At 38.1% G+C, this 14,618-nt stretch overlaps 2 protein-coding genes across 2 annotated transcripts; one reads left to right on the top strand and one right to left on the bottom strand.

The window, feature by feature from the left end:
- Positions 1 to 1,594: 1,594 nt before the first annotated feature.
- On the top strand, positions 1,595 to 2,447 carry LOC132289059 (uncharacterized protein At1g66480-like). Its single transcript, XM_059789902.1, has one exon. It carries the CDS (start codon positions 1,604 to 1,606, stop codon positions 2,249 to 2,251), a length of 648 nt encoding a protein of 215 aa, XP_059645885.1. The 5' UTR covers positions 1,595 to 1,603; the 3' UTR covers positions 2,252 to 2,447.
- A 1,667-nt stretch (positions 2,448 to 4,114) lies between these two features.
- Positions 4,115 to 14,324, bottom strand: LOC132289058 (putative 1-phosphatidylinositol-3-phosphate 5-kinase FAB1C). The gene is made up of 11 exons (XM_059789901.1): positions 12,417 to 14,324; positions 11,126 to 11,923; positions 10,839 to 10,992; positions 10,415 to 10,753; positions 8,245 to 8,982; positions 7,822 to 8,153; positions 7,554 to 7,680; positions 7,049 to 7,213; positions 5,343 to 6,839; positions 4,908 to 5,174; positions 4,115 to 4,665 (listed from the first exon to the last, which is right to left on the bottom strand). The coding sequence occupies exons 1-11, from the start codon at positions 12,905 to 12,907 to the stop codon at positions 4,411 to 4,413; spliced, it is 5,163 nt and encodes a 1,720-aa protein (XP_059645884.1). The 5' UTR covers positions 12,908 to 14,324; the 3' UTR covers positions 4,115 to 4,410.
- Positions 14,325 to 14,618: the final 294 nt, after the last annotated feature.

The following is a 14,618-nucleotide window of genomic DNA, read 5'->3' as shown; positions in this document are numbered from 1 at the left end:
GTGCAGCCTTTTTTGTAACTCGGTGGTGGTGACAGTGGCAGTGGCAGTGGCAGTGGCAGTGGCAGTGGCAGTGGCGGTGGAGATGACAATGGTGGTAGTGGAAGACAATAGAAGGCGGCTGTAGTGGTGTGGTGGTGGAAGGCCGCGATAGTGGTGGCGGTGGCAGTGACAAGGGTGGTGGTGGAAGTGGCAGTGGTGGAAGGCAATGAAGGTGGAAAGCTATGGTGGTGGCGGAAATGAAAACGGTGGTGATGGCGGAAATGAAGACGGTGGTGGTGGCAATTACGGTGGTGTAAGGCCGTAGAGGTGGCAATGGTCGAAGGTGGCAGTGGTGAAAAACAATGGCAGTGATGGAAGACGGTGGTGGTGGAGGCGACGACGGTGTGGTGGTTGAAGGCGGCAACAGTGCTAGGAATGGCAATGACGGTTGCAGAAGGTAATGGAGATGGCGGTGGTGGTTTTTGAACTTGAAACATAAGGATTTTTTAAAAACTTAATTTTTATTAAAAGAAATTAAAAAAAAAAATTTATTTGGGAATCAAATGGTAATTTCATACATTTACTTGTGAAATGGATTTTTATTCTTTGAAATAAATTTTCTTTCTAATGAAATAGCCATCTCAACTTAAAATTGCATACCAAACAAAAAAAAAAATAATTAAAATAATTATTTCATTCGGTTATATTCATGCAAGTCAATCGCAACATAAAACTTTATAAACTATTTGGCATATCAAAAATAATTTTCATGTCACCGTGAAATCTGATCATTTCCAATTTTAACGTCAAAGTCAAATCTCCCACGTGATCGTGAATGGAATATATGTGTTCACAAGTTTTGAATTCACACCGTGATTATCGCATGTCATTTTCATATATAGAAAATACAGACAAGTAATTTAATCTGATTAATGTAATCATGCCTCTCACATATCACAAAACTTTGAAGAGCTTGAAACAATCATGGTCCCCACCTTAACAACACAATATGTCAAAAATTGAAGAAAAACAACAGGTTTGGTTAGTTTAGATTGATATGGCAAAAGAAAAACAAAACAAAAAAGACAACTCCTCTATCCCCACAAACGTTTAGAAACCCCCGCCCCGTTCACGCTCAAAATTGTTTAAACGGTAGATCTTTTCACCTCATTCCCAAACCCGGGACGAGTACCCGTCCCCATGGGACAAATTGTCATCCCTACCCGTGAGTATGTCATCTGTATTGACTACTGATATGGTCTAATCACAAATACAAAAATAGTTCGTAATTACAAAATTTGAAAAGTAATAAATAAAGATAATAATTTATTTTTTAGAATAAATGCAACAACCCTCTCTTGTTTTTTTAAAAAATAATAATAAATAAAAAACAAAAATTTTGTTTAGATTGATAATGAGAGAGCTAGGGTCACATACTTTTCTCTTTTGTCAAAGAGGGAGCCAATTTTCAAATTCACAGTCTTTCTTTGACCCCAAACAACAACTACCCATAAACTGTATCTCTAATTGAACTTGTACCTACCATGTCATGTGAACTCATACTGAATATTAACCAAGAAGAGATCATTTTGTTTCTTGCCAAAATACAGCACAAGAAACCCTAATGGGCAACACTTTAGGAGGGAAAAAGAGTGCAAAAGTGATGAAGATAACCGGCGAGACGTTCAAGTTGAAGACTCCCGTCCAAGCCGGGGAGGTGGTGAAGGACTACCCGGGCCACGTCCTGTTAGAATCAGAGGCAGTTAAGCATTTTGGTGTTAGGGCAATGCCATTAGAGGCTCACCAAGAGCTCAAGCCCAAAAGGCTCTATTTCTTGGTGGAGCTGCCAAAGTTTCCGGAGGAGAAGGCTCCAAGAAGAGTCCGGTCCGGGATAAATATGAGCGCCAAGGACCGGCTCGAGAGCCTGATGCTGTCTCGGAGATCGGCTTCGGACCTCTCGGTCATGAGACCGAGCGGCATTGTGGTGGGGGAGTCGAAAGAGAGGGCGACGAGGGTGAAAATGAGACTGCCGAAGGCGGAGGTGGCTAAGTTAATGATGCAGAGCAAAGACGAGGGCGAGGCAGCCGAGAAGATTATGGAGCTTTGTGTGGCGAATAGGAGGGCGGCGGCGGCTGGGGGTGTGAGTGGTGGTGCACCACCCGATGGTGGTGAGTTGGGCTCGTTGTTGCACCAACAAGTGCGTTGGAAGGCTGGTCATGGAGGGGTTAGGGATGGTTTTAAGGCGCGTGAGGTATGTAATTCTTTCTTGTGAGACACTCATCCAATTTTTGTGCCATGTCTCGTGAGTTTGACTTTTTTTTTTGAGAAAATTACATATAAATGGAGTCAAAATTTCATATTTACTTAGAGGCTGAGTCAAAGTTTCATATTTCTCTAAAATGGATTACTGAGGTGGCACATAGTTTTTTACTGTTTAGAAATTGTGGTGCCTAAAATACCCTTCCGCGAAGGTATTATTTTTTCTTCGAAGGTACTACTTTTTTGAACTGAAAGTACTACTTTTTGGTATCCAGGTACCATGTTTTTTAAACACCCGCGAAGGTACTACTTTTTCTCCGAAGATACTATTTTTTTGAACTGAAGGTACTACTTTTTTGCACTGAAGGTACTACTTTTTTGTTAGAGAAGGGCATTTTAGGCACCACAATTTTCTAAACAGTAAAAAACCATGTGCCACCTCAGTAATCCATTTTAGAGAAATATGGAACTTTGACTCAGTCTCTAAGTAAATATGGAACTTTGACTCCATTTATATGTAATTTTTCCTTTTTTTATTATTATTATTTTAATAATAATGTGGATGGAAGACATTGCGGTACGTTGGTGGACCAAAAAATGGGTAGCAGACATTGCGGTAAGTTGGTGGGCTGAAAAATGGGTAGCTTTAATGAATCTAACATTGACTTTTAATAAAGCGTAAGTACTCGTGAATACTACGAGTGCAGTTTAGTTGTGGAAAACTTGTACAATATGGGGATATTTATTATGGAATATCCTTTAAAAAAAAAAAAAAATTTGAAGCGTGAGATATAAAATAATATAGTGGAGGGTTACAGATAGGCAAGTGGCCTAACGGTACAAGGCTTTTATTTTTTAAAAGAAAATTAGAAATTCGAACTTCAATGGAGACAGTGTGTAAGTACCAATTAAAAATATATATATATAGTGGAGAACACGCCTCATGAAGCAGAGGTTATTGAATTGGCTTCCTTTCTTAAGGCGGACCGGCTTTTAAAAATTACTTTTTTTTTTTATTCTTTTCCTTTTAAAAAAATAATAAAAAAGATTGATTGGTCCTGTTAGGATTGATTTGTTCCTGAATCCAAACACCTAACCCAATTAGACTAGACGAAGCTTTTGACTTTAGAACAGATATTGCAGTGCAATTCCCAGTACCTATTGTGTACATCCTCCGTCAAAGACCTCTCCTACCTCACTATCCACTTTTATATACAGAGAAGGCAAACCTAGTGCACAGAATCCGTCATTGCGACGTAATTTAGAGATAATAAAATGCACGCAGTATTTTCTGTGCATGTAAAAAATCGATTTCTTTATTTCGAATCAATGACTCTGAGATAAATTTTTAAAAACAAACTCTTGTAAAATTTTCGTAAGACAAAAGTGTCTTACACAATAAATGTAGTTTCTTTTAGTATTATAAATTTACTTTGATTTTCTTTCTTTTGTTGATTTTATTATATGCAGAAGCGAGGGGATTTTCTACCAACCAACGATGGAGAGATCCAGTTAGCTTTGGCCTCATAACAGCAAATAGAGAAATCAAGTTCTCACTCAGTCACTCTCTACATTTTACCATATTGAATTAGTTCTTAGCAATTGATGTGCTTTTAGTCACATTTGTACATGTAGTAGAAATAGAGCTAGGTTGAACCCAGAGAACAATAAATGTGCAACAATTCCTTTTTCATCCTTCAAAATAAAAAATAAGAGTTCATTTCACCTTCCCATGATTTGGATAGTGTCCTTTTTCCCCCTTAAAGCAACCTCCCTTTTATTTATACTTTCTCCTCTTCACAACAATATATATATATATATATATATATATATATATATATATATATATATATATAATTTAATAGTAACCTTAATGGAGAAGAAAAATAAAATTAATATTAATAATAGTAAATGTCTATTTGTAGTCCAAGCGACTCAAAGAAACTACTTCTTTCCAAGGAAAGCTTGTGTACATGTACAAAAAGTACAAAGGAATTTCCCAAGGAACTTCGTTCCCTCCTTTTTATATAAACCTCTTCTCCCCCAATAACCATGTACAAAATAATTGAGAAAGGGATATCTTATATAGCTCCCCATTTCTCTCTTCTATATTTTCCTCCCTTTTCCTTATTAATTAACAATGTTCGGGGAAAAAAATGCAACAATGCAGGTTCAAAATGTCCATTGATCGGGTACCGTAAGAAAATAGGTTGTCATCGCTTTTCGGAATCTTCTCTTGTATTGTTTTGGAGAAATAATGGTTGGGGGAGCATTCTTCCGACCGCCAAGTATGCCAGAAGCCTTCACCCATGTCTCCAAATGCTTGTCCCAAGTGTATTGTCTCATGAAATCAATGATCCCCAACACTAGCTCCTTGCGCTCCTCATCCACCCCGACCAACAAAGAATAGTCCATTACATCAACAGACTGCACAAAAGCAAGAAAGATTAACAGTGATCATTAAGAATCAGAAGACCACAGTCCTCGGCAATCCTACGTAAATTTATCAAATACAAAAATACAGAGTAATAAATTTTGTAGGTCTACTAAGTGGGGGGAGCCTCGTGCACTGGGCTAGCCCTTAAGACCTCCTAAGTGGGTTTGGGCTTTCAGGAATGAAGTTGGATTCAAAATCTTGATGCAATGATTAGATTGCTAAAACAACTTACTGCTAAAAAGGATGTATCATTCCAAACAGCTCTCTCTAGGCTTCTCTTTGCCTTGCTTCCAAGAAATATGGGATCTGTTCGTAGTGCTTCTAAAAGATTCATATCAAGCAGTACTTTGTTTGCCCCTGTAGTATCCGAGTTGTAGCGAGATCGTGAAGAGCCCTTAAGATCATAAACCCTTGAGATATTTCTTTTGAAGAATAGATTCTCCATGATCATCAAATCCATTTTTGTTTCCTTGCCACCTTTCAGGTGCTTGACAGTGACCTGACAATTAACCAATATATTATTAGACAAGATCACAAGAATACATTATATTTTCATTCAACATTCGACACCTTATCCCTCCCCAGCCAAAATATATTTTCATTCAACACATTCGCTGACGCATACAAAAAAGGCATTACACACAAGGCTGTATAAAAGAGCTCTAACCTGATAAATACCGAGAATTTTAGCAAGACACGTTGGACTTCCTGAACCAAGTGAATCTGTCAAATATTTGAAGTACTCAGGTGCAAATTCCTCAAAAGATTCCAACTCAGTCTTTGTCACTTGTTTTATAATGAATCTCTCATCCAATGACTTGGCAAAATACACATTGCTCTTTCCACCTTGTGCACTCCATCTCCGGCAACGGCTTAAGGAACATACAAAATCCACTTTGCTAGGGCAGCATTTCTTTCTAAGTGCATCAAAGTGCTTTGCAAAATAACAGGTGACAGACAACTTCACTTTGCTCCCAGCAGTTGATGAGTCATCTTCAAAAGTTATTCTTGGATGAGGAGAGTTCTTGGGATCTGCAAACACTGTTCCAGTTGTTGAAGAAGCATCTTCATATCCATAACTTCTGTAGTGGACATAATCCAAGTCCATGGACCCAAAAGACTGACATGATGAAAAGCTAGAAGCTACAGAAGAGCCTTTGTTGGCACCAGCATTCCAGCCTCCATGCCTACTGAGCTTACCAGTAACGTACTCCTCGTATTCCTTGCAACTTAGGGCATAAGATATAATGCTGGTGGGTTCACTGTCATAAACAGCAATGACCAAACTATTTTGACCTGCCTGTGGAAGCAGCAATCGTGCCCCTTCAGGCACAAGAGATGCAGAGGAGATAAATGACGGTGAATTGAGCGAAAAATTTAATTTTTGAGCCTCACATGTCGACATTTGAGAATAAGACCTCTGTACTGGATCTCTAACCATGCTCCTGTAGTCTCCAGAAGCATGAAAAGATCTGAGAGTCGATAAATGCAAGGAAGAGGGGGGCAATCCTTTCTTAATTCTTTCCTGAAGTCTTACTGCAGAATCGAAGGAATACACTCTAGTCGGTGACAGTAGCCTTTTAAAAGGTGGACTATCATTTTGATTCATTTCTCTTCCAGAACCAGCTTCAGGTCCATCCAACTGCAGTTTTCGAAGAAACTGAGCCTTCAAGGAAGGTTGATTAGTACCTGTCCACGCAGAATCTATTTTATCTGACAGATTGGATGCAGCAGAGGGGATCCTTTCCAAGGATGTCTTGTTGACTGTAATATCCCCATCAGAGTATAATTCCTCCTCTCTGGAACGATGGCTTAAGGTTAACATGGAGTCTTCCGGAACAACAGACTCGGAAGGTGACAAGTTAGGGTTCTCCTTCTGCTCTAATTGCATATCATTCCTGGGAAACTCGTGACTGAAGTCAAAGCTGCCATCCTTAAGTAATGGATCACTTTTCCACTCTTTCAGCTCAGCATCAGATAAAGCAACCGGCGTAAACTTGGAATTAGAACAGCTTGTTTTGAGGAGAGAGTCCAATGAATAAATGCGACGATCCCAAACATGCGAACCTATTAGTAGGGAGTGTCTCAAGCGATTAAGTTCAAGAATGTCGACTGCTGTCTGACCCAATTGTGGTCTCTCTTCCCTACCTGGTTGAAGCAAATCCTGTTCAAAATGATGGAAATTGTTCAGAACTATATGGACGCATTACTTGAAAAAATGATAACAAAAACACAACCTTCTAAAAAAATATATCACTATTTTTTCGGAAAATTAAAGATAAAAAATTATAAGTACAATGTGCCATACCAATCAAGAACTGTATTCAAACAATTAAATATGGAAATCGGCTCGAGTATCAAGTTGAGGCTTACATTGTAATCATTTCTCTCTTTTACAAGCAGGTCTTTCAACTCCACAATGTGGCTATGTAACTCACTTGTATCAGATGGTTCATGGCCAAAAGATGTACATTTCTGTTCAATGCCATCTAGTACATCTGATATCTCCGCATACAAGGCCTCCGTCTTAGTCAGCAGCTGAGTGAAAGGTAGAACGTTACTACATGGTTATTCGCAGAAGTTATCTAGATAATTTATATAAATATATATATATATATATATATATAGGACTGTTGACCTACTCACTGGTGTGCAAGGAATTTATACACGAATTAAATCATCACCGTTGGATATAAAAACATAAACTACCTTTTTAACTGCCAAATAGAATCTAACGGTTACTACTTCAGGTGTGCATACATTTTCTTGCACACCAGGGAGCAAGAGAACAATTCTGTATATATATATATAAGGATAATCTGTGCTAAACATGAATCCAAGATTGCAGAGAATGGCAATTTTAAATATTATATAGTACCTCTGATGCCTCTTTTCTTATCCACTTCTGTTGAAGATGGCCATTGAACTCGAGCACCGAAGGAGGCAAATGAACAGAAAGAATCTCAATGGGAGAATAGCGGAAGAACGCAACCATACTCCCAAACCTGTTAAGGCAAATACACACACACACACACACACACAATGATCGCCATCGTCACAATTCATAGTTAGAATTTTTTCAATTAATCATCATTATTGCATGCAACAATAAGAAATTGAAAGAAGATCCCAAGAATAGCATGTACCCATAATAACGGAGACAATCCCTTTGCAGAGAATGGCCACAACTTGCAACACGATTAGCAGTTGCATGATTTGAAAAACTAAGTTCCAAAAACTTTCCAAAAGAAAGTCCCCAAGCAGCATCAGACATGACTACTCTACGGGTTGCTGGAGGAACTCCATCTATATGCGCACACCTGAGGCATCGGTGCCACATCCAGATCTTTCCATCACGCTCCCCAGGTAGTTTCACCGAGGGAATGCGTCTAACATTTATTGTGAGATTTCCCTGCTGGTGGGTATAGCATAGGACATGGGCTTCAGCTGGCTCTTTACAAGACCGACAAGAAGATGTCTGGCAATATAACATGCAATTAAATTCATCAAACCCATTTTCTATAAAAGCAATCTAAAGAACAGAACAAAAGAAAACCAAAAGAAGTTACCTCATCAAACAGGTCATCGCGAAGATACCTCCCGAGTGGCTTATCAAAACTGCCATAAAACTTGATGCGCAGAAGACGAGAGCGTTCACATACAGATCCATTTAGCACACAACGGCTAGAAAAGGATACCAATATGCTCTGGTGACTGTCCGTAGCTGAATAATATTCACTGGATGCTTCCATTTCATCAATCCTTTCAGGCTTTATTTTTGTATAACTTTCCCCTGGTAGCCTCTCTTCTTGACCCAGGGTTTCCCGCACTTCATGCTGGGATTCATTGCTTATCTCAGAATGAAGTACAGTGGATACACTTAAATCCTCTAGAGCCAGATTAGCTACTAAATGATCATTGTATGATGCATCAGAGAGTACATTTTCACCTCTATACTTCATTGAGTCATGAGAAGAACAATGACCAGGATTCTGATAATCACACAATGATTCCTGTTCACCAAGTTTTAAATTGAACACCGCAGGTCCTTCGTTAATATCCGACATGTAACCTGCTGCTTGGTAATTGTTGGGAGAAACAGAACCAAGGATAACTGAAATGGCATCACAACCAGCTGTTCTCTCTGGTATAGCAATTGAAGGTTTCACTTTCATTTTAGGAAGACTAGCACCCTCATCGGCGAGGAAAGATGTCTCCAGGGATAAATGATGGGCTGCAAACACTGCATATTGAACAACATGTTTAACTTTCTTTAGTTCTTCACGACATGAGCCCTTCAGCAGGACCTACAAAAAGATCAGACCAATAAAAGTTTCTTTAGATGTCTTCTAGCCTCTAGGGTTTCTCCAGGATACATTAAAGTATGTTGACAATAATGCAATAGGTAAAGAAACCCAAATAATAAACGAAAACACCATGCAATTAAGATTAAAAAAACACAACACTATCTAGAACCCAATAACCGGCTGTAGTTCTAAAACAGATACTCATAGAAACTAACCTTTTTCCTTTTTTTATTTACTTCCTTTTTCTTTCTTTCTTTTTTTGGGAGGGGGGTTCGCATCATTAAAAGATATTGACAATCCCTTCACATTGTTAACAAACTTTGTAGATAAATGACAAGTATGATAATAATTCTTGACAATGATCTTCTCTTTCTTTGGGAAAGGGGAAGCACACATCGAGTATCCAAAGATAAGAATGAAAAATGCCATGAGTTTAAGAAGGAAAGGGGGAAAAAAATACGCAAGCAAACAAATCAGCAGTCAGTTTGTAATTAGACAAAAACCATTATGAGAACATAGCATCAAAATTTGACCAAAATCAACCAATACGTAGACAAAGAAAGGTCTAAAATATACTGCTCTCATTTTTTGTAACACTTCCAAAAAGGATATATAACATAACATATACATTTATTAGGTAAAATGTTTGTGTCCTGGGCAATTTAGTATAGCCCACTAGAATGACATGATTAACACCCAAATGGCCTTCAAGACAGATAACAGATTCTGCATGGAGAACTGAAACAATAACTAGAAAATACTTCAAAAAAGAAATGAAAGGATTTCAGATTTCATAAAATATGATGCACCAACATCATAGATTATAGACTTGTATGAAGAAGATCAATGAGTGCAGCATATAGCAAATAAAATGGGTGCAGCAATGAATGAAGGCACATATCATAAGAGTGGTAAATAAACAGGCCACAGGCATGAGAATGCCATTAATAGATTTATCCAATTTAAACGGTGAGCATATTATCTGGGATGAGAAACTGGAGAAAGATAATAGCTTAAACGTATGGGAATCACAAGTAATGATTATATGAATGCCTATGAATTGCAGAATGGCCAAAACCAACCAAAATATATTATTTGGTTTATCCATAACATTAACAACATCCTGCTCTACATTTCTATGGCAAAGGCTCCAGACATATCTAAATGTCCACTTATACATCCTTGTTAAAGGAAATTCTACAAAAGACCAAAGAAGTCAATTCCAATGCAAGCATCAAACATGATGGATGCATGGCAACCATGTCATCAATCCTTGTGGAACATACTTTTCAGAACCTCAGATATATTCAATTTCAAATACAACCGGAATAAATAATAGGTTATTAAAGAATACGAAGAAGATAAATAATAATAATAATTAATAAATAAATAAATAATAAAAAATAAAAGAAAGAAAAGAAAAAAGCATTACCGTGCAACCCAAACGTCTGGGGCAACCTTCAAAAAACATCAAGGTTTTGGATGGCTTCTTCTTGCACTGAGTCTCAAGGTCTTCAGTCATTCTCTCTAAGCGGAAGAGCTCACAGTGCCCCAGCCGTGTCGTAGAAATATGATCAATTGATGGAGTTATAAGAGCACCAGTGCACCTGGCTATACGTTCCAATAATGGCCTCTTAACATTCAACACTAAAGAGATCTCTTTTGCCAATAGATACTCTTGGGCATATGAAGATACACTTTTTTCTACTAGCAGCACGTTTGTGTGGTGGGTTTCTATCTTTGACACAATCATCTTCAGATGATCTATTTCCTGTTCAGGAAGCAGAATTCAGAAACTCATTCCACCAATCTGATTTTATAATAAAGATGAACAAGTAAAACAGTTAAAAAGAAACCTGCTGCAGTAATGTATCAAAAGATGACAGCTGATTAGGAACTCTCTGGTACTCGAGTGCTCCTCCTAACAGAAGTAATCTAGGGTTTTTGTATTGTGATGTCATGCGCTTGTGTTTTATATTCTTTGTACAAACTACTCCTTTTATGAGTGTGCTGCAAACACAACAAACACCCAACTTTAAGACTTGTGATATGGAAGCATAGTAGCATACAGTACACAAGAAAGAAACATGGTATAAATGAATATGGAGCACCTCAATAAAGGGGGAAATTGAACATATTGTACCTCTCACTAGGATTGCCTGATGCTATACACTTGATCTTTACATAATCACCAGGATCCATGCTACCTCCTCTGCTAGTATCTGGTTTCACAAAATTGGCAGCTTGCCAAGCTATTGTTGTAATTATGTCAAGCCATTCTTCCACACTGTTTTCTTTACCCACCTTTATACCCTCCCCTTGCAGCAGCTGTGATACAAGAGCCCTAAAATGGCCCTGCACCACAGCTCTCAGCGGTTCCTTGTGCCCCTCACTCTGTTTCTCCTTTGCAGGGAAGATGCTTGGAAGGCTGATACTGGAAGAAAACATTGAACATGACTCTCCAATATCATCATCCTCATCATCGGATGCAAAGAAATTGCTTTCTATTTCATCATCTTCATCACCAGGTGGTGGAGGAAACCAAATGAGCCCATTGTTTTCAAAATCCAATGGCTTTTGCAACTTATCACAATGATCCCGAAATATTGACAAATCATCAGCGCAATCATCAGTAGTATCTGGATCCTCAGTCCCTATCTCTGGCCTTCTAAAAACAGCCATAGCTTCTTGATCAAAGGGACCATCGTTCGGAGATATCGGTCTTCCCCCTTGCTCCTTCTGTACAGAATGCCCAACTCTATTGGAAGTAATATGAATCCTAGAGGGGCTGTCTGAAGGACTTGATCCAACTGACTTAAAACTATAGAACTCATGTCTAGCACTAACACTACTGGAATCTATATCTGAAGTGTCATGACAGTATTCACTAGATGGGCTGAAAAAGTGCTTCATGGAATCCTCTCCATCTTCCTCATCACTCCTACAAATGTAAACATATTGTTAGTTGTTAGTGCCTCATCCACTCAAGAAAACAGGTTCTCGTTACACTAATGGAGCTTTTCCAGATCATGTGAAAATTAAAAGATTCCTCTAAGTTGGAACCGGTATGGAAATGATTCTAACTTGTGAGCTCAAACGAGGTGGAAGAAACAAATAGGTGATTTATGAACAATGATATAACAGTCTCCAAAATCACCCCAGCGACATTAAGAAGATAAAAATGAAGTTACTTAATCGAACTGAAAAGAATTTAGTAAATCTAAATGCCAAAAATAAACCAAAACAAAACAGAATTTAATTCAAATGCACGCAAACCAGAATGGTTTCACTTTCATATGATTTCTGAACACTTGAATGAAGATAAAGACACAAGAATTCAGTAACTAACAGCTTCATACTATCATTCTATTGTATAAAAGATAGAGATCTAGCAACCTAGGGAAATCATAACTCCAAACTACCTTACTACATACCTGTTGAAAGAGCAGTGGATCGACGATACTGGAGAAGGGTGAACTGCAAATGAGGTAATACCGCTTCTGGTAGCATGGGGAGAGTAACTATCAAATCTTTCGCCACTGAAACTCGAAGAGGGTGGTTCGGGGCTTTGTCGGGGAGACTCAGATGGGTAGATTTTATCACTATATTTCTTCCCAAGGGAACAAAACCGGCAAGACTTTATACGAATCCCAATCTCTGTCATGCTTCCCATATCTCCTGATGCATCGATCACCGAAGAGCCATAGCCCCTCGCACAATTCCTACACAACATTCGACCACAGCTTTGGCAGTAATACCTGAGGCAAGTAACTGTAAAGTTCATCTCACACTCACAACACGCTTTGCAAATGTTGTCATCCATATGGAGTTTCTCAGACAAAGAAGACAGATCGCTTGCTCCCCAATAAATCCAAGACCAAACTCTTTCAATCAAATCTATGAGTGACCTATCAGGTATTCCCATAGAAAGCAATGACCCACCAAGTTAAACCACCAAATTCCTTCTCCTCAACACAAAAATTTTGTCAATCTTCTTCTCCTCCTAATTATAACTAAAATAACAAAAAACTACTGCTTTGAAATTCTCCGACTTGCTGGTATTCAAAGACCCAATTAAAAAAATTGAAATTACAAAACCCACAAGAAAAATGGTGGGTCTCGGATTCGAAACTCAAACGGGTGATTTTGAGCTTGGTTTTTCTTTTTTTTCCCTCTTTTTTTTTTCTTTTTGGTAAACAAATAAAACAGGAAATGAAATTCCTCCTCCAATACAAACTATGGCAAAAAAAGGAAACCGATTGCTACCACTAAAATTACGCACAAAATGGATTTTATTTACATAGAATCGTATAATTATAAAAAGACATGGAAACACAATGAATCTAAACAACAACAATAAAGGAACAGTGTATTTTTTTTCCCTTTTTTCCCTGATGAATCTATCACAGCAATTAAAAAACAGCTCGAGACTCTCAAACCCTAAACCCAGCTAACCGATCCCAGAATCATCAACATCAGCTAATTTAGATCCCAAGGTCGATTCGAGCATCAGAAAAACAAGATCCAGAGTTTGAAACCTAGAAGAACACCAACAACTAAACCCAGTTCTGATACGATTCACCTCAAATCAAACAGTACAAGCTCTAACAGCAAACGAAACCCTAAAACCCAGTACCACCACCAACAAGAACAACTAATTGTCCGATTTGGGACAAATTAAACCGGAAAATGGTTACAGAAAAACCCTAGATCAACGAAATTCACTGATTAAATATATAAGTTTGTGTTTCTGTCTATATATATATGTATGTGTATAGAGAAGGAAATCAAAGAACGAAGAGAATGAGAATGTAAAGGAGGAAAAGGAAGAGTACAGAGAAGGTTCCTTCCCTATTGGACTCAGTGGCTCGCATCTCCATAGACACCACTTCCTTCTTCTTCAAACACAACACCACCACCTTCTCACTCTTTCCCGTCTTTGCCGGCAATGCTTTCATTTTCACCCCTCCCCTCTCTCTCTCTAGCTATATTAAAATCTTCTCTCTCTCTCTAGCTTGCTTCTCTCTCTCTCTCTCTCTCTCTCTCTCTAACTTTCTTTTTACTTTTCCGTTTTTTTTTTTTTCTGTCTTCCTTTCTCTCTCTAGAAGTAGGGTTTTATGTCATGAGTCATGAGTCATGAGGGAGTTTCTTTTCCTTTCTCTTGAATTGAAGATAGTAGTATTTTAATTTTGATGATTCTCTTTTATACAATACCAGTGTTTAATTTAGTTAGATTAATTAATTAATAATTAGTCTATTTTATTCTTTTTACTTTTCTTTTCGTTTTTTTTCTGAATTTTCTAACAGAGGTTTTAAGCTATTGGTCACAATCTGGGTGTGGAATAAAGTATTTTTGGCTGCGGCTCAGTCAGCACCCATGGATATATGGAATTGGTATGGGATTCGGAGGCACGAGTTTTTTCAGGAGTAAAGTCTAACATGCGTTAGACCTTATTGTAGTTTCCCATGAAACTTCTCTGGGGACATAGAAAGTCTACAATACCCCCAAAATAGCGTATCCACGAGATTTTCAGCCGTTAAATGAAATGATGGAATCCACTTGTTAATCTCAAAAGTTATGTTGGCTAAGAAAATTTTTTGTTGGGTAAGTGGAGTCCCCTTGTGTCTATTCTCTT

This window comes from Cornus florida, unplaced genomic scaffold, assembly GCF_030987335.1.
Source record: "Cornus florida cultivar Cherokee Brave unplaced genomic scaffold, ASM3098733v1 CherokeeBrave_3.0.0_Hap2_scaffold_163, whole genome shotgun sequence".
NCBI classification, from domain to species: Eukaryota; Viridiplantae; Streptophyta; class Magnoliopsida; order Cornales; family Cornaceae; genus Cornus; species Cornus florida.
This window is presented reverse-complemented; position numbering and strand designations above follow the sequence as displayed.